Raw genomic sequence first — 21,395 nt, 5'->3', positions numbered from 1 at the left:
ATTACGCTAGGTTAGGTTAGGTTTGAATTGTGGTATTTCGGCGTTAAGGTACATTTAAAGGCCCTGTCACACTGTCAAATATATTGTATCCAATAAATTGGACAACAAAATTTGAAGGGTGATTTTGGATTAAATACGTCTTCAAATATATTGTATTCAATATTATTTGACGAGCAATGTAAAATATATTTGAAGTCATTTCACACTATCAATTTTCTTTGAGTGAGCTCGTTTTACCAAACATTCTGTAGAGAACTGTAAATGACAGTATTTAGAATCAAAAAACAAATTTTGTGTCAAGGAACGCGGGCTTTTTTAAGTAAGTTATATTCCAATTTAGGTATATTGTGATCATACACAGTTTAAAATTTACGTTTTCCAGGTGTTTGCAATGCCTGCATTAAGAGCATCAAAGTGTTTCAAAAGCTGTAGCTGTAATTGCAATTAAGTCTCAGTAAACTAGAAGAGAAATCTAAGAAAAGGAAACGCAGATGGTGGACGAGACAGTGGATACTTTCCCGGCAAACAAATGGTGTTTTACCCCTTTTTGTCATGAACTTCGATACAAAGATGCCGATTCATTTCCGAACTATGTAATAATGGATTCTGAAAGTTTTGATCTTCTTCTTTCAATTGTGGAGTCTCGCATTGCAAAGAAGGATACTCATTTGTGCCAGTCTATACCAGCAAAGCAGAGGCTGGCAGTTACATTAAGATTTTTGGCGACAGGGGAATCATTTAAGTCCCTTATGTTCTCTACAAGTATTCCACACACCACCATCTCAAAATTTTTACCTGAAATTTGTAGTGCAATTTATAGTGCTCTTCAAAAACAATATTTAAAGGTATGTTTAGTAAGAATAAAACATATAATTAAATGTAAATCTGCAAGTAGGCATATCCCTTCTCATTCCCGCTTATTTTCTCACCCAACTAGCTGCTGTTGTATGGACACTTTCACTTGTATTTCATCAAAATTGTTCCTATACTTTAAAGTGAATGTGTTGATTTTTGCTGTGTTTAGAAATTGGCAATTTTGTTTTATTTTGAATTAAGTGTATTTACTGTTACAAACCTCAACCTGAGCCTTTAAGCTAACTTCACCTCAGTCACATTATCTCTTTAAAATAATTTTTTAACGAGATATTAGACCAGGTATGCTTGTTTCGTACAGCCTGGCAAGTATAGGCTTACTGACAAGGATCTGCTACACAAATATTTACATTCACGAAAAATGGTATTACTTTCAAAACTTAAATAATAATAAGTGAACACGTAGGCAGAATTTTAATATTTCTAGGCCTTTCTTGCAAATCACCAGAGCTACTTGCTTACTCAGAGATGCTGCTTTAACATAAGTCAGTACCATCTATTGTCAGGAAATTATGAGTCTATATTCCAGAAAATTCCAGACAATACTTACAGAGTAGCAGCTATTGTGAAATAAGGAGAACAATGACTTATAAGAAAGATTGATTGGGTAAGCCAAAATAATTTTAGTTACATTAAGTCTCTGAATTGAAATATTTTAAAATTTATTTTAGGTGTTATTAATTTGGATTTGTAGGTAAAAGTTCCGAAATGCATATCCTAATTTTGATACCTCATTCCTGATGGCACATTTTGTACGCAATGCTTGCTGTTTTAATTTAGTGTATCATTCAACAATTCCTGAACATAAGCAAAACTGGTATAGCAATCAAATAATGATAGTAAGTTGAATAGAAGATGTTTTCTGGTTTAAGGACCATAATATTCCAAAACTACAGTAACTTCTTTTAGTCAAATATATTAACCTGCACTTCCGTACATACAGATTCAATTGGAGGAAAATATACAATAACAATTATTCCAGCAGGAAATAAAATAGTATTAATTCAATTACTGCATTTATTTCCCATTCGCCATTGCTGATATATAAACTATTACACTTCGGAAACGGAAACAAAAGCGGCCGCTTTATTTTAGATAACTCTGATTGGCTGATCCCATCCAACATCCAACATATTTTAGAACCAGTCCTATACGTAAAATATTTGAAGGAAACTCTAGACATTCAATCTCTCAAATAAACATGGCTGCGATAGTGACGTTGAACGTGACGTCACAACCCTCAAAGATATTGGATCCAACATATTGGAAGGAGTTGGAAGCTAAAATTTGACAGTGTGACAGGGCCTTAAGAAACACGCACAAATTCATTCAGTTGTTATTTCGGCGTTGTGGTACACAGCAAGTTTTCTAGCTGTCGGCCTTATGGTATTTCGGCGTTGTGGTAACGACCCGGGCCATTACAGCTACCTGGAATTTCAACTGAGTTAGAACCCACGTCGTCAATAGTAATGCAAGTTTTTTTTTTTTTTTTTTTTTTTTCAAAATCTTCTTCCTTCTCCCTCGAGAAAAAAAAAATTGTCTGCACGGGCCTCTTGGGACCTTCCACGGCGACTCACCAGGTAGATGGGCGCGAAGAACTTGGCGGAGCCGACGAGAGACGACAGCACCATGTCGCGGGTCGCCGCCGCGCAGCCGGGAGTCCACGGGTGGTAGAGCGAGGCGCACGTCAGCCCCGCCGCGATGTCGCCCAGGCGGGGCCGCGGCGCCTTGCTGTGGCTCGCCATCACCACACGGCACGACACGACACGACACGACACGGCTCGACTCGACACGCGCGCGCGACGGAGACTCCCTCCGCCCGCCGCCAGGTCAGGCGAGCCACCGGTACCACCGCTTCCCCCTCTCCCGGCGCGCCCAGACCCTCCCCCCCTCCACACCCCTACCTTCCTCGGGCCGCGCGACTCGGGAAGCCTTCAGTTCACACACGAGAGAGCCACACCCGAAGTTCACGCTCGCTTTTTCTTCCCTCCCGGTTCTATCTCATTGTATAAACCGGCGTGCCATTAAATTTTTCGGTCGATTAGGATAGGTTAGCTACATTATAAATACTTTAAAATATTGTGAATGGTTGGTTATATTCAGTGGCGTAGCCAGGATTTGTGTATGGGGGGTGTTAAGAAGCATGGCCCCCCCGTATTAAAGCGGGGGGTCCGGGGGTCCTCCCCTGGGAAAATTTGGATTTTAAGGTGTAAAATAGTGCTATTTTATTAGTTTTCGGTACTTAAATTTAAATATTGTAATGGTAAAATTTTTATTAATTTTAATATGAAATTTGTTTGAGTGATGAATAAGAAATCAATTAAAGATTTGGCGCTAAGGGGGGGGGGGGGGGTTCAACCCAAACCCCCCCCCCCCCCCTCGGCTACGCCACTGGTTATATTAGGTAAGTATAGCTACATTAAAATTACTGTAAAATCATTTTATGGTTTCTTAGCAAATAACTTCTTTAATATGCAGCTATCCAGGGCTAGGAAACCGTTTACATGATTTCACAATATCTTTAATGTAGCTATCCTAACCAAATCAACCGTCCACAATGTTTTAAAGTATTTATAATGTAGCTAACCTAACGTAATTTACCATTAGTTATCATGAGTTGTCCAAAATAAAATAAAAAAACCGAAGATGCGCGATCGGGAGTTTGGCTCTCTCGTCTGTGAAAACAAGGCTTCCCGCGCGACACCGTCCTGTCGGCATCCACTCGCCGGGCGCCTGAAAAGGGGGGGGGGGGGGCGCGTTGAGCCTCACGCCGTGGTCACGTGCCGTCCGCTATCAGGCGCGCCGCGCTGCTTCCTGCAGCAGGTCTCTTCGAGCACCGCGGACTGTGATTGGTGTCGTTCATTTGTCAGCCCAGCGCTCTTTGGTTTTCGCCCGGGACATGAATAGTGATTATCGCTTCTTCCCCCCCTCATCAACGTTTTTCCCTTTACGAAACATCAATAAACAAACCAGGCATAATTTTTTTCGCAACCGAGTATATTGTATGCTACCTTTTTTATTAATAATTTATCATACCTCGTGTACTTACCAGTGTTTAAATAATGAACGTTTTTGACATGACAACGTCTAATAAATCGATGAACGCCGGCTGCACGCACGAAAAAGGATGACTCATTGTCCCGTTACGCAAATTGTCCCGTTACGCTCATTGTACGCTTGCGCCGCATCTACCTCTCTTCCACTCGATTGGAACAACCATCGATTTGACTTTTTCGAGGCACATTAAACATGAAACACTCCCATTCGTTTCCTACTTTTCCTATCATCGTCCTATCCTTAACAGAATAACACAGATTGAAAGAAGTTAAATAGCAATCATGTATAAAAGTTATAGTTAAAATAATCTCTTCGTTAAAGTAATAAACATATTTGAATTAATGAGTGCAAATAAAAGTAAATTTATCAATTAAATTTGTAGATTTCATTTCACTCATTCTTTGCATCCATACAAAATAGTGATAATTCAATAAAAATGATTCAATTTTATTCATGAAAGTATGCAATCATTTCATCAATGTTTTGTTATGACGTTGTCACGTTAAACTATCGTCCGTAAACCGACTTTACAGACAACCAATTTTTTTAGTCTGCAAAGCATGTGTCGACCCCTCTGACGCGGCGCTGCTAGCCCCCCCGCCACCTCCTCTTCCAAGGGCGCCGGTAACGGACACGGTCAGGAAGGTGGTTGTAGACGCGGCCACGGCGAGAGGCCCCGAGGTCTTCTGTCTCAGCCCGACACCGCGGCAGTCGCGCCCCGCCCGGCCGACCAGACAGTCGACTGGGACCTCGTCAGTCTCCCAGAGACCTCGTGGTCAGGCGGAGACCTGGCCGACCTCCACTAGCGGTCCGGGCTCGATGACGGGCTACGGAACTTTCGGGTACAGACTGGAGCGCTCGAGAGTTCAAGAGTTCCTAGCACAGAACCCACGACCCTCGCCGTAGCAGCTTGGCGCCTTAGCGATTACGGGCCACCTTGCACCCGGCCGATGATAAGGGTGGGTTGACTTCCCCCTCCACCCCCATCCCCCCCCCCCCCGTCTTCAGCACATCATCCCTTCATATTAATGAATGAATTAACGGACTTCTAGAGCTAAGGTCATGTCGACATCGAAGATCACCAGAGTCCTGAGCAGTTGTCTCCAACAGATCGTAAGCATTATGTATCCAAATATTCACCTTCTAGTTCCAATCCCAATTTAGGGTATACTAGGGTTTAGAGTTAACTTAATTCTCTTCTTTCCTTGCTAGCTATATGCTATAATGAAACCACAGGCGTACACGGCCCCGTGGAGGGGGGGGGGGGGAAGAATTTGGAGGATATATACCCCTGCCCCTCCCAAAATTAAATTTGGCGTATTCCTCTGAGTGAGTCATTTTTTTATTAAGTTATATTATTAAAATTATTCGTTCCTATAAATATTAATATCGTCAGCTAAAATGTTTTTACTTCTAAAAGAATCATTACTTTATTTCCTCATAAAGTGGAAATAATGTGATCTTCGCCGTAATTTCTTTTAAAATTCAGTACTTTCGTTCAAGCTACTGTCTTTATATGTTTGACTCGCCTATTTCAACTTCTGGAGCTGTCTTGATTCTATATAATCGTCTTTCTTTCGAGTCACCTGAGGAAATCTCCTGTTGCTACTTTACTGCTGTTCCGCTATCTGCCACCAGGGTCGGGACTGTCGACACGAGACGCTTGGCGGGGGAAACAGACGAGAAGCCTAAGATGTCCATCAAGTTCTGTCCCTGCCCGAACACGCCCGAATATTCACCTTCGGCCAACCTCGGGATTTGTTTTATTTTTGCGCAGGAAAAATGAATTCAAATATTATAAGTGGTCGGTTAGGTCAGCTACATTAAAACACTTTGAAACACTATGGACGGTTAGTTAGGTTAGTATAGCTACATTAAAATTAACAGAAAAATATAAATATATATATATATATAAATAAACCCGAGGTTGGCCGAAGATGAATATTCGGGCGTGTTCGGGCAGGGACAGAACTTGATGGACATCTTAGGCTTCCCGAAGCAGACCCCCATAGAGCTGACGAGCACAGCGACGCTGCTAACCTCAGCGACACGAGCGTCTGTGTGCCTTCCTCTCGCTATTACGACATGTCTGCAAATATATCGTAATTATGTAAAGTACATTTGTAATCTTAGTAAGTGCAAATTATTTAAATGTTGGTTCCGACGTACCGTTCATAAGCAGTGGTGGACACAAGAATTTTTTTTTTTTTTTTTTTGGTGAAGGTGGTGATGCAACAAATGGAACAACAAGCCACACAAGACTTGACTCATGTTGATATTGATGACGTAACAGTCCGAACCCCTAGTTGTTGACATACTTTTTGTTTAAAAAATACACAAATTCTAATTTCATTTTTATTTACTTTTTTCAAACTACCCCCTTCCACTGAAAAAAAAAAAAAGTACCCCACTGTATTGGAACCCGGACGTACTCAGTTCTTTTAACAAATAAGCCTTACCATGTCATCAGAATTGCAGTTTTAAGTCTTGACTTCGCTGTGCTAAACATTGCAAATTGTTTGTTTTTAACCTTTGCGCCGTAACTTACTCCTAATTAATATATCTTTTTTTTCCCCGGCTAATTGCATCACGCGGTCAGTCACCGGAAGTTCAAATCGCGTGCTTCTACATCTTCACTTCCACGGTCCCGTCTTCGATATAAATTCTTTGTAAATCCGTGAAATAAGCCTGAAGTAAAAAATGACGTTATGGCGGGCGAGTGCGAGCCTGAACTGTAGCTCTTCGTGCACCACACGCGTGAAAGTGCTGCGTCACCGAAGGAAAGCACACTACCCCGGCCACCCAGCACCGGACCTAGTGACGTAGGCAGCTTGCGCCCGTTGGAGGATTTACGTCACGTTTGGTTTGTTGTAACCTGTTGCATTTTCAGACGACGTTATGGATCATCCGCTGAATAGGATTTGCGCTTTGGCGTTGTTTAACAGGATGAGTCTGAATTCGACAGAAAAACTACGACTCATGGTCTGAAGCAGCGGTTCCCAAACGGTGGGTCTCGGAAGGATATATATATATATATATATATATATATATATATATATATATATGTGTGTGTGTGTGTGTGTGTGTGTGTGTGTATTTGCAATATTTAATGGCAAACTATATATACATAAGGAAGGGATACAATACAAATAATGTTTTTTACTCCACCATGGGCCGATAGACCGTGGAGGTACTCCTATAAGGAAAGGTGGGTCACCAGCTGAAAACGTTTGGGAACCACTGCTCTAAAGTGCTTCCCAAGGTGGAGCGGAGCAAAATTTTTATTGTAAATAGCAGATAATAATTTAAAATTGGACACTGAACGTCTGGGTTATGTTAAATTTATTGAAGTTCTACAACTACCACAAATTTTGTCGCTGTTGCAAAATTATTTCATTGAAATAATTGAGGATTACACATACTTTTTGTGACATGTAGTGTGACGTGTGCCCTACCTGGGCACACATGCGGCGTGCGGAGCTTCAGAAATAACCACGTGATTTGTGGTGTCTGTTTACGAACAATCATTTAAGAATGCCTTGAGGGCGGATGGGTAGTTCTGTATCTCTGTTTTGTTCCTAAACTTTATTTTTGGAAGAGTGAAAAGTGCTAAAAACGCATGTTTGCAGAATAATTTTTAGTCATGAAACGCTAGGTACAGATTCTTGTAAGCACTTTAAGGGACTTGCATTGCACACTTATCTTCATGTTATGTTACCTTTCAAATCTAATATTTTCCCTATGCTCGACGAGGAGACCGCGCGCCAGTTCGCAGCCTTGCGCTTAGAGGCGATACTGCGCTAGAAGCACCAGTGAGTGTCGCACTTATCGTCCCGTCTCACCAACACACATTACGTCCCTGACTTGTGACCCCGTACGGAGCACAATGTATGCAAGGCGTTGCCTCTAGCGGATGGAAGTGTGGACTCGCATTTTTATTAGGCATTGCATTTCCATGCGAAATCAGATCATCACATTACCAAACTTCTAAGTTCTACTAAAATGTGAAACAATTTCGCTTTGAATCTTTGAATCTACGAAGGGTTACAAATTACTCAGCGATCTTCGTAAATTTACGGACATCTTCGTAAACGCGAAAATAATCTTACGGTTTTACCGCAATAAACAATTTACAGGAGGAAAAGAGAAGAAAAAACTCTTATTCGATCCACTTGAGTGTCTACCCTTTATACAACAGGACTCGAAACAAACAAATTCATTTTCGAATTTATTTTTTATTTTATAATTGTAATTAGCTTCAACTTAGCTGCCAACTGTTTCCTTCATTCGCACCAGAATCTCTACTGTTTCTCTTGCATTAGCAATTTACATTAATATTGTTAACTATTACCACTCTCAAAGTACAATAAAATAACTCTGCACAAAAGATAATTCAAAAGTAGTTAAGCCAGTGGTTTACGGTCTACTTGGTCATCACATTAATTACTTTTAGGTATGACTCACGACTGATATGTTTGGGAAACTGCATTTACACCGCAGATTTTAGATACCAGCGAAATGCATCTCCTTAAATTACTATAATTTTTTGGCGGTACATTCAAAACTTAATAATGGTATTATAGAAATAATGCTATTCTTATTAATTTTTATTGTCGCACATTATAATTTGTTTTGCGTGTTTCTAATCTTATTTGAATTTTTTTCCAAAGAAAAAACTGAACTTAATTTAAATCGAGCCAATTAATGTTATTTCTGGATGTAATACACTAATGAACCATATCTGATATCTGTTGATTTCTTAGGACTTTTTGTTGTGTAAACATTTTAGCTCTCGGTATACGGCATTGGGTGGGGGTGATATCGTGAAAATGGAACGGAAGTCGATGAACGTTAATGTGACACAAAGATGGCGGACCCACGTGTAGACTAGGGTGACCAAATCATAAACTTGAAAAAACGGGACACATCCAAGGAGGGTTTGGGGGCGATACCCTCCAGTCCGAGTGGCCTCCATCGAGACGTAATCATTGAAACATGCTCTTTTTTTTGTGTAATTTGAGACCTATAATTATTTTTCAATTTATCTATGAATATGTAATTTAATTTAAATTGTGAGGCGTATAATAAATAAAAACAATAATTTTGCAGTGAATAATTATTATAAGTATGTCTGACATACTTAAAAACATAATTAAACAAGGTAACTAAAATGGGCGAGTTCAACTGTCGAGGAGAGGGGAAGACGGTCCAAGGAGAGGCGCGACAAAAGTGTATCTTCAACCCAACGTAAATACGGGGCATTTAGGCGTCCCGGGAGACTTTATCGGGACCCCGTGTACGATCGTTAAAAAACGGGACAATCCCGTTTTTACGGGACGTTTGGTCACCCTAGTGTAGACACATAAATCCATATTTATAAATTCACTTTCGTAAAAAAATTGGGTACATACCAAGTGTATTTGTCTGGCAAATTAAACGTTATGATAGTGAAACTACCCTGGAATATATGTGGTAAACTCAAATCGTCATAGTACAAAGTAATCCCAAGTTTTAAAATACGTAAGAAAACTGGCATTCCGCTGCGGATAAAACTAGTCTAATTCTCTAGCTCTAATATTCTCGATAGCGCAGTGGTATACCGCGCGGTTGATAAGTTCAAAGGGTAATTTTTAACGTTGTTCAAACCTCGTCACTGGAAAAAAAATTTTAAATAATAGATCACTGGATTATACAAATTGTGCTTTAAGCAAACATATATGATACTATATTTTATTTGTTTATATAATTGCTTTTATATTATTAAATATATAACTCAGGTCATTGAATTGATTATTTCATACTAGGTGGACCTATATCCTTTATTTTAACTAAAATAAAAAATAATTTATTTAGTCTATTAGGAAATTAATGTACATGAATTAGCATATGTATTAAAAAATAAAACCTAATAATGGTATGATAATCCTTTAATATTTTATGTTTTAATTTATAATCATCTAACATATATTATTATCTGTTTAATGAATTTTAACCAGATGGGCATTATTTAACAAAATTCCTTGTTGAAAATCAGGTCCAAATCCGAGGTTTAGTATTTTTTCCAAGTCTTTTTCGCTTTTATCGGAGCCGTTTTTATTATATAGTTTAAACTTTCGCGCTTCAAATCGAATGATTCGATAGTCGAAGTAGCTGCTCCGACAGCGAGTTCTAGCGGCGGTTGCGGAACTACGTAAGATGTGCGTCCAGAAATTTAGTTGATAACACAATTTGCGTATATGTATTTATCACTCTCAGCATTGTTTTTAAATTTTTTAATTTAAATTTCGTTTCCGAGTTTCGTATTTGAATTTGCTCGAGGTTAGATGTTTACACATTACTGGTGAGTACTGAAAGATTTGCTCTTTTTTATTATTGAATTGTCGCGCGTTATTGTATCATTATTGCATTGGTTTTCGGCAGCCTACCTCAACCACGTAGACTGTAGTAGTTAACGAAAGAACTAGGTAGGTGGATAATCTTTGAGAACTACCTGGCTTCCAGCCAACGAATCATGGGTTCCAAGTCACGATGGACTGTTTTTAGCATTAGTTAGTTGGTAAGCCTCTAGCCACAAAGTGGGAAAAATCTACATTATATGACTCTGCTCACCTACCTTATTTCCGCGAGGTTTACCGCAGTAATACGCGGAAATGCGAATTGGCCTTGAAGAGAAGAAGAAACCTTGAATGCAGGCGTATTTTTAATGATGAGAAAATCACACTGGTAAGCACCGCCAGCTCTTTTCCTCAGAAACTGTCGCCCGCTTAGTGAAAATTATGTTAAATACAGAAGGTTATATACTTAAAAATATTATAGGTTCTAAAATTAAAACCAAATTGAATTATGCTGAACACATAATGTGTGGCCATACGGAATTTTTGATTTCAGGGTTTGGGGGAAACTTATAATTGATATACAAAAAAGGTTTTTTCAACAAAGGCTACATACAAACGGTTTATTCATAATATTAATTCTATACCCACGAATAAATAATATCATTAAATGCTGATTATATTACATTTAATGTTCTAAAAAACTATTCAATAAACCATTATTGAATATATCGAACCCTTTATGAACAATCAAAGATACTTAAATTATAAATGTATTCAAAATCATTAGTAAAAACACGAAGTTTTAAAAGTAAAATAATTTAGGAATACACCCTCTCGTGCTCGTGCAACTCACTGAAGTGTTGATATACGCCATTGCTGGTTCACACTGAATGTCATAGAACATCCTCAAGAATGTACAAAGATGAATACATAAAAACACGAAGAACAAGCCAAATTAAAAATTTTTTTTTCAAAGAACAGACATAAATAGTAATGCAAAATAATTATAATTTATATAACTTTTTTGAAACAGTTTTTTTATATGTTACATCATTGAAATCTCATATTTTTTTAAAAAATAAAAAATGAGCTTTTATTTCCTTTTTTTTTTTTTGCAGCCGACTCGCCCTCCCATTTTGTTTATCCCCACGTTGGTACCACAGCTCGAGCCCATACAGTAAATCTTCTCAGATGAGTGAAACATGCAGCCATTATCATTAATTAGTCCAAACCAAACCAAACCAAATAAGAAAAATTCTAAGCTATAAAAACTGTTTAAAAAGAGATTTTAGACGCACAATAAAAAGTTTCAAAACGAAAAAAAAAAATTGAATGACGACCTATGTACCGTGGGCAGGGCAAGACACGCTGTATTTTTTTTCTCCCCTAAATGGAACTGATATTTGTACACTTACGTGAAAACAACTGTATCACTACAAAATAGTGTTCGCAGTAATAGTGGGTTAGGATTCTTACTATGCTTTGTGTTGTCCCAGTACCACAAATAGTTAGTCATTTGTAAACCGTTCCCTGAATATCTTCCTAGTGCGTATTAACTGCGCACATTATAAGTTTGTAACAAGAAAATAAATTGTTGAACATACAATTATTTTTTCCCGTGTTTTTTTTTTTTTTTTAAATACGTTTGAATGAAACATCAATTAAAGTGTAAAAAAATAGGCGCCAATTTTCGTTGGTAACACTCATCATCATCTCGAAAATCGTATTTCATATATGCAAAAAAAAAACCAAAGCTACAATATCTTCCTTGCAGCATTACAAACTATTTCTTGGCCACTGGTTTCCAAAGTACCTAATCTTTAGCGAAAGTAAAGAAAATGTTTTTCTGTGCAGATCCTTGTCCCTCTACCGGTACGTCGTCTCCCGATGTCCGTTAATACTAATACGGCGCTGCGATGTGTATGCTACACCAGAACTGGCGGGAAACGGACAGGGCACCCGCTGGCCAGACGGACGTGAGACTGCAGAAAAGAAAAAAAAAACTGCTTCGTAAGGCACAGCCTGAGTAAACCACGTGGGCGTGAGGACTACCCGTGCACAGGGTGTGCATGAAAGAACGTCCCAGTTTTATAACAGTTTAATTTGGACTATTTACAGCAAATCGTACATCAGATTGAAGGTAAACTAACCTGGTTTTTTTCTTACAAATGTTCAAATCACATCCAACACATCCAAACTGAAGTCCAATTCTTCCCACACTTTGGTTTAACACGTCCGGAGTAATGGAAGCAATATAGCCTCTTCAGTTCCGTGTCTCCACCCTGGCAAATCATTAGGCAGCGGCGGAAAGTATACACGATCTTTTTTAAAGCCCCAAAGGGAAAAAAAATCGCATGGTGTTATGTGAACGTGGGGGCAAGCGAAAAATAGGTCTGTCTTCTCGACTATTACAACCAATCCAACGGTCAGGTACTTTTCGACGTTCAACCCCTCTCGTACAAAGAGATTCCAAATAAAGTTTACATGTTCACTCTATACTAATTGGGGAAATAGCAATTTTTTTTCGCGTTGCAAGCGAGAAAACAACAAAGCAGAATTCGCGTATGCGCTTACCTAAAACTGTTTGAGTTGCTCTTTAATTGTGACCTTGAACAAACACTCTACAACGCTTACAGTTGATACTATTAAATTGTATGAATGGTATATTCTTTTATGGACATACTGTATAAAACTGGAGTTGGGCTCTGTTCTAAAGTTTATGTCACTCTGGTTAGCAGTTGGCTAGTCTTACAAACCGTAGCTGTGTACACGCTAAGGCTAGATATTTGTTTAATAGCTCGAAATAAACTCACTAGGGATGATCGTAAGAATGCCATCATCAGGTGAGTGTTGTTAAACAAAATACGTTACGGAGGATTAGGCCTCGCCATCTTGCAATCTCAAATATTTTGATGCCGCTTGCAGTAAAGCTTCCGTGCTTATTTCAGTTTCATGTGCCATGGCACATGACTCAGACTTGGCTGCTTGAAGCCAGCGCTTGTGAACTGGTGTGGTTATCATGATAGTTGCAGTCGCCCGCGTGAAATAATGAGTTATTTCCTCGCGGCTCTTACAGACTAGAGCCCGTTAATAAAAATGTGGTTGCAACAAGGTATAGAAGGTCTGGATGATATGATTTATGCCTTGACCTGCCAAAAATTTGGCTAAATAATTTTAAAAAAAATAGCAAGAAGATGGGTAAATCCAAGATGGTGGGGCAGAATTCCACTCAACATTACACCAGCAAGAAATTACTGTTAAACTGCATTATAACAAGACAAAATGTTTTACTATTCAGATGGGAAACACCAAGGTTGCACATGCCAACTCTGTAATTTATTATCTCTATGATATAAAGTGAGAGGAACTAGCTGAAGTGCTTCGGCGGTTGTTTATCGAACCATGTTAGGGGTCGTCCATTAATCACGTGATGTTTTTTTAGCAAATTTTTAACCCCCCTTCCCCCCTAGTGATTTGTAGTGAGGTTTTAGACTTAACCCCCCCCCCCCTCCCCCCCCCCCAAATAAATCACGTGTATTTTTTTGGTTAAAAATATTTTTAAACATTTCAGAATATTATCTTAAAATATAGGTATAATCTAATTTAATTCTGGAAAATTAAGCACAGCATGTATTCTGCGCCAAAATCACAGTCTTACTGGCGACTGGCAAGCCGAGCCGGGTGGTTCATGTTGCGGCCGGCGGGGATATTGTTGCCTGGCTACGGCGAGTCAAGGTCACACATCCCTTTTCGGTTTAGTAGAAATCGGGCGAAAAAATAAATACACGTGATATCTGTCTACACACCTCCTCCCCCCTTGTGATATTTCGTGATTTTTCCCGACCCCCCCCCCCCCCTTTTCGAGCCTCACGTGATTAATGGATGATCCCATACGTATCTTACATAACTCCATCCGTAAAGTAATCTATCACGTGTGTTAGCTTTCCTTACAAGCATTACATGATTGAAAAATTTGTAGTAACCGTTCGCGAGAGTGAAAATAAAAATTATGTTCTTAAAAAAATTGGTTGTCTGTAAAGTCGGTTTACGGACGATACTTTAACGTGACGTCATAACAAAACATTGATGAAATGATTGCATACTTTTATGAATAAAATTGAATCATTTTTATTTTAATAATAAAAGAATAAATACTTGAAATTATACTGGTAATCAGATTTTTAAAATGCAAGAATAATTAACCTTTATTGCCAAAATTGTTGTTGTAATAAGCAATGAAAACCACATTAACTTTTCACTTCACTTTATAAACAGTCATGAAACAGTTCACGTGTACAAGACTTGTGATTAATTTTAAAAACTGGCGTTTAGCTATAAAGTTTAAATATAATCATGAACAAGTTTTCATATAAATAAACTAAATCAAATATATATCATCAATTATATGAATCACCATAATTTTTAGTCAATTGTATCATAACCTATTATTACTGCACTCGCCGACAGCGTAACGGAACAATGTGCGTAACGGGACACTTTTTCGTGCGTGCAGCCGGCGTTTATCGATTTATTAGACGTCACGTCAAAAAAAAATCTAACTGAAGTGAGAGTCGCGCTTGTATATCTCTGTCTCCTTGTTCTATGGCCAAGCCTCGTCTGTGTGACCGTGGAGCGCGCCGCCGGGAAAAGCAGGAAGCGGCTGGACGCGTGGACGGGAAGAAGGCCTGCCCGCCTCGGAGGAGCAGTTCCGCCAACTACAACATTCCTCCGGCAAAGCTCAGGCCTCAGGACCTTTGAATATATATACTGTATAGAAGTCGCCAGCCCAGGTTAAAATTTCTAATACGGTTTCGAGGTAGTTGGTTAATTCACCGCTGCAATCGCCACCATCTCTAGGGCATCGACTTGTGGTGGTCCCTAGCGGACAAGTGTCGAACTCTTCAAACACCCCTTCCCCCTCCTGAGGAACGACGTTGAGCTGCAGTGAATGATGGATGAGGGGTGCGGGGAATGACAGCGGGCGACAGCGCTGCGCTCTAACGTGTAAATAACAACTAAGACGATACAGGGCGTTACGGCAGCGCACTGCAGCGGTGAAGTTCCCAAGCTGCTCATCATACGCTTCTGAAAAGCGTAGAGTAAATCCTATCCACTCGCGACTTCTATACAGTATATATATTCAAAGTCAGGACTGACGAGGTGCTGCGCTCGGCGGCTCCAGGGCTTCGTAATGCCAGCTGCTCAGCATTATTCCACTATCCTATTCATTGCACAACGGCAACCTAATTTATTTGAATTTCAATACCAACGTAAAATATTCTGAAGATAAATTTTGCAAAATCACGAAGTAGCTCTGGCTTCTGGTTCGTAGCCGCGTCCAAGTCGAATGTACCACCGACGGCAGGTAACTCTACCCTGATGATGGCGACCGAAACGTCGGGGGACTATTTCGCCTTTGGACGCGGCTACAACCCAGAAGCCAGGCTTACTTCAGACAATGGCCGCGAAAGCCTGCGATCTTTATCAGCAAAATCATCGTTGAAATTTTGAAATTTAAGTTCCAGGTTAGCTTAAAAATTTTTGTCTTGAAAAGTTTATTTTTCAAAGTTTCAAAGGGAGGACGCCCGATTCACTCCCTACTTTTTTTTTTTTTTTTTTTTTTTTTTTTTTTTTTTTTTACCATTCTGAGGCGTTATCCCATAACCCCTCATCCCAGAACTTTCAGTAAGGCTCATCTACAATATATCAGAGGACCCTTACCGAGAGGTCTAGCGGGCATGGAATAGACCCTCCTCCACCCCAACCCCCAGAGTATCTTTAACAAAAATAAACACTTTTAAGGTGGGGTCTCACACGCCATGTTGATTTTTTGTTTTCTCTTTTATTGTCAGGAATATACCTGTATATTTAACACTATTCCTCTCTTGCATCTGTTCTATTTTCAACAGATATTTACTGATTTCTGTTTGAAAAAATTCGCAATTGATAACAATTACAAAAACGTGTGCACCCTTTTTACACCCATTTTGATATTATTATCAAAATTCAAATAAATGACGTTCATATCATATCATGAATATGGGTCTGCAAGTTTATGGCAAATATTTGACGACAGGTGCCACGGTACTTCCTTGTGTGTACGCGCGTGAGATCCTTTGCCCCGTCGTACACTTCCAGGCACAGATACGTCGCCATTTTCGAAAGCGTCTTGTAGACTAAATTTGACTACACGCTTAAGCGATCTTAAGCCTCGTATGAACTTTTTTCCACTTTATATTTTTATTGGAATTAACAAATTGTATAAAAAAAACAAATTTAACACGTTTAAAAAGAAATTTCATCAAATACAGGCACATAGGCACTGATCGTAATTTACGAAACAAAGATAGAATGTTACAGTAAATTGTCATCAATTCGCGTGCCAGTAATGAAGCGTACAAAATTACTAATTTCAGCGATAAAATTTATTTGTCGAAAAAAAAATTAAAATAAAGCCACTATATCGTTTGGCTGACTAATACGGTAAGGTAGCGACCAGAAATGGCACAGTCCAAATCTTCTCAGTATTGTGAGCGAGCTTTGGCTCGTAGCGTGCACACGGCACTAGCTGAGCGAGTAATCGCAAGCTCAGACGCGTGGGGGTTCGTTTCCCGTCACACGAGCGTTCAGCCTACTGCCTAAACGTAAATTCAAGCTTTGGTCTTTGGCCAGTGGCGTAGCCAGGATTTGTGTATGGGAGGAGTTAAGAATCATGCCACCGCCCCTCCCCTGTATTAAAGCGGGGGGTCCGGGGGTCCTCCCCCGGGAAAATTTGGATTTTAAGGTGTAAAATAGTGCTATTTTAGCTGTTTTCGGTACTTAAATTTCAATATAGTAATGGTAAAATTTTTATTGATTTTAATATGTAATTTGTTTGAGTGATGAATAAGAAATTAATTAAATATTTAGTGTTAAGGGGGGGGGTGTTTGAACCCCTAACCCCCCCCCCCCCCACCTCCCACCCCCTGGCTACGCCCCTGGTCTTGGCGTTTCGAAAATGAGTTGTTTCCCCACCAAGCTGTTTGCTTCTCCGTTCGGGATTTTGTACGAGGACTACGAGGACGGGTGGTTTTTTTTCTCCTCCCTCCCCCCCCACTTCAAACATCACGAAACCAGACTCGGACACAGCGCCGCGCGCCTGAAGGTCGTCGGAACAGGTTGGACAAGCGCTCAGCTCGCGCGAGGGTACTTGCGCGCACGGGAGAAGTTGTCGCGTTGCGCCACGGGTATTTACCGTCGGCCTTGCCCGCCTCCGGAGTAAGGGAAGCCTACGATTCACTCGTCCTTCTGGACAAACCCCAATACTCACGTTGGCAAGCCTTCCTTTCACAGACGAGAGAGCCAAGCCCGAAGTTTCCCGAAGTTCATGCTCGCTTTTTTTTTTTCCCGTACCACAACAGGTGTATTTATTTGGGGGAAACCGTTTACAGTATCTTTAATGTAGCTATCCTAACCAAATCAACCGTCCACAATGTTTTAAATTATTTATAATGTAGCTAACCTAACCTAATTGACCATTAGTTATCATGAGTTGTATATTTATTTACAATGAAAAAAAAAAAAAAAAACCGAATATGCACGATCGGGCGTTTGGCTCTCTCGTCTGTTGAAAGAAGGCTTGCCAACGTGAGTATTCGGGTATGTCCAGAAGGACGAGTGAATCGTAGGCTTCCCCCGGAGTAAGGCCCTGCGTTCCTGCCGCTGCGGCGACGCCAAGATCTCCAACCAATCACGTTCGACACACATCTACGACGTCAGCGCGACACAAAATGGCGGATGCGATGGACTTCCCGATTAGAAATGCTTCATATATATCCATCGCGTCGCGGGCGCGCCGTGACTGAAATGCGCGTCGGAATTCTATTTTCGAAATGTTTGTTAAACTGGTGCGTTGGTAATCCTGATACAACTCTCGTGCTTGTAAGGCTTTGTTAAATTTATTTGTGAAATCTGTGAAATACGTTTACCACAGTGATTTTTTTTTACAGTTGAATGTTAAATTTGAATTAAATAATTTAATTACTGTCTCAAATATATCTATAAAAAAATTAATAGCCGTAGTATGTTTGGTGCATGTGTAACACCAAGAAACGCTTTATATACAATAGTTTTGTTTTTGGTTGTCTCGCGGGTGAAAACCGTTATGTCCATAATACCGCGATATTTTGCTGACTCATCGTCTTCTACAAAACCGCGCCGCCACGTTATTGTGATTCCAGCATAAAATTTTTCGCAGCGGTTTTTTTTTTTTTTTGACAAGCGAACAAGCAAGCAACTGATGTATAAGGAATCACCGAGTAGAAACTGGTAATCGCTCCTGTTCAACCACACAGTGTGATAGCGGCCTATGTGTTTAACTGATTTACAAGCAAACACCAAGCAACTGGAGCAGTTTGAGATGCTGGACCACTTGGAGCGATTGGAGAATTTGGAGCATTTGCAGCTGTTGGAGCACACGGGCAGTTGAAGCAATTGGAGCCGTTGAAGAAATTATAGCATTTTTGAACATTTTGAGCTCTTGGGTAGCTGGAGCAGTTCGAGCACTTCAGCAGTTGGAGAACTTGAAGCAATTGGAGCAGTTGGTGCACTTGAACCAGTTGGAACTTTGTAACCATTCAGGCTTTATACCAGTCGCTGCCAGTACGTATGTGATATCCAGACGACACGACGGTGTCCTCAGTCTTCTCTGACTGCGGTGCGGTGCGGATCGACACTCTTCAGTACGTTACCTGAAATTCAGTTGCTATTCCAATGTCGAGCTTCATGGGCAGTTTACCATCTGCAGCGGAGACCTCGATGGCAGCGACGCAGATCCCGATGGCATCTGTGATACCAACTGCAGAGGATAAATCAGCCGAAGTTTCCCCAGCAACCTTGGAGACTTCAAAGAACGATGGTTTTTCATCGCACCAGTGCAAATACTGTGGTACGCCAAACGCTCTGAAAGACGCGTATGTCGGAATAATGCAAAAAGTGTATTCAGTGTATCAAATTACAGTAAACAAATTTCACGACTAGATAGAATCAAACGAAATGTTGTGAGGTGAATCTCACTAGTAATGTGAGCTGAGCTCACTAGTGTTATGTGGTAAGTCCCACATGTTGTGTGGAGATCAGCACTAGTGTTGCGAGGTGAGCCTCACAAGTGAAGTGAGATGAGCTCACAAGTGATGTGAGGTGTGCTCCACATTTTGTAAGAAGATCCACGCTAGTTTTGTTTGTTGAGCCCTACCAGTGTCGCGAGGGAACCTCATACCTCAGACCAGGCAACCTCAGATCGCGGTTGCAAAAAGCTTTCTTAATGCTCGGTCTCACATGCCTAGATTTTTTTTTCCAATTTTTGTCTCCACTTTTTTAAGGATTATTTCTAAATTTTTATTTTTATACCTCCCGGGCATTTTTTGTTCTGAACAAAAATATTTTCAACGATATTCTCCAATTTTAATGTTTGTTGAAAATATTTTTGTAATTTTAGAAATAGCCCTTAAATAAGAGTAATGACGAAAAGAAAAAAAATGGCGTGTGACATCAAACTTAAATACAATATTAAATTTCCAGTAGTAACAGTTAATGAAAGGTGGATGATGTGAGATGTATCGTGGTTGTGCTATCTGACGCGAACTGGAGGAGTGGAGGGTAAGGTAGTGCGTCACGACACCTCGCGGGAAGCAGTGAAGCGAGGTGACGCAACTCGAAGAACGCTGACCCGGATCGAACGAGGCGCCCCTCGGGGCGAGGGGTGTCGCAACACGAGACCTCGCAGCATCCAGGTCGCCCAGAGATGCGGCGCAGTGGTCCAGGGAGGAATCCGCGACCCGTGGAAGGAGATACCCCGATGTCGTTTGTTCGTGGATGATCGGCTGGATGGCTCGGGACCCGCGTGCAGAGAGCTTCAAAGAAAACAACTCGATTTCAAAACTACCCTAGATATCCGAGTGAGGTCTGCTTACGAAAAGCATTTAAGAGTTCGCTGAGAGCCGGAAAGTACTTTCGATTTCGGATTGTTACGGTCACACTCACTGCGATATTCAAGTAAATACTCTGCCAGTTTAGCGGGTATCCCCCCCCCCCCCCCCCCTGAACGGCGAACATTGGATTCGAGGACCGTTGGCGTGCATGTGTTATTATCGAAAGTTTAAAGGTGAAAGTCAAAGGTCAGGATTTCACCTTTTAACCTCACGTGGTTGTGGGCGACATTTCGAATCTTCTCAAGATTTATGAGGGGTGCGAGTTTACGAATCATTTCAAGCTGTTGTCGAAACGTTAGTTTTCCTCTCACATTTCTCCTTATTTTTTTTTTTTTTTTTAGCTAGTAAAAATTAATTAAAGGAATATTTTCATGATCTTTCTTTGATATGGTATTTCGGCTCGTATTTGAAAAGTAGTGGGTGGACATGCATCACACCTTTATTTTTTTTTCAACTAGGGAATAAACTGGCAGTTAGTGTTTAGGCCCGTCTACAAATGCAATGTCCTAAACTGTGTCCGACGGACAATGATCACTGATTGGCCCACGTGACCCTCTGACGTCACGCGTGGTGTGGGCGATGGTTCAAATCTCCCTCGTCTTTTGGGCTATTAGAACATTTTGTCCCAATCTGTGTTCTTTTGTAGCATAGAGCAACAGACCAATTAATATATTTGAATTTCCAGTTCTCGTTTCAAAATGTAAACAAAATAACGGACATTTATTAGCATTTACTTTTTGCCTTACCTAACAAAATAAAGAAATATTAAACTGCCACAAATTTCTCAAGTTATATATATTCATAACTTAGCTGCGTACACATTTATAAAGCATGAAAATAGTAAATAAAAACAATCGAATAACAATTATTTTGGCTCTGTATATTTAACGAGCTCTGGTGACTACCATAGAAATTAGTAGATTTGGACATCGGACATCGCAAATGTAGACTGGGCTGTTTTCCGTGCGACAAAGTGACGTCATTCACATTAGGATAAGGACACGGACGGTCTACAGGTTCATACCAATGTAGACTATTAAGGGACAGGAACTGAATGACGCCATATTTTTTTCAACAGTTTTTACGCCATAATAATTATTTCATCCTGAATTTTTGAAAATGGCTCTTCTTCGGGTCAGAGATTATACATTAGTATTTTTTC

General features: G+C 40.2%; 1 protein-coding gene across 2 annotated transcripts in view; it reads right to left on the bottom strand.

The window, feature by feature from the left end:
• The window catches only part of LOC134542916 (transmembrane protein 135-like), a 46,958-nt gene extending 44,260 nt beyond the window's left edge, over positions 1 to 2,698 (bottom strand). The window contains exon 1 of one of the 2 annotated variants that reach the window (XM_063387502.1): positions 2,451 to 2,698. In XM_063387502.1, the coding sequence (XP_063243572.1) occupies positions 2,451 to 2,618 (168 nt within the window). In that variant the 5' untranslated portion in view covers positions 2,619 to 2,698. The remainder of the gene's footprint in view (positions 1 to 2,450) is intronic. The other variant, XM_063387504.1, reaches the window with a different exon arrangement.
• Positions 2,699 to 21,395: the final 18,697 nt, after the last annotated feature.

This window comes from Bacillus rossius (assembly GCF_032445375.1).
Source record: "Bacillus rossius redtenbacheri isolate Brsri chromosome 9 unlocalized genomic scaffold, Brsri_v3 Brsri_v3_scf9_2, whole genome shotgun sequence".
Lineage (NCBI taxonomy): Eukaryota > Metazoa > Arthropoda > Insecta > Phasmatodea > Bacillidae > Bacillus > Bacillus rossius.
This window is presented reverse-complemented; position numbering and strand designations above follow the sequence as displayed.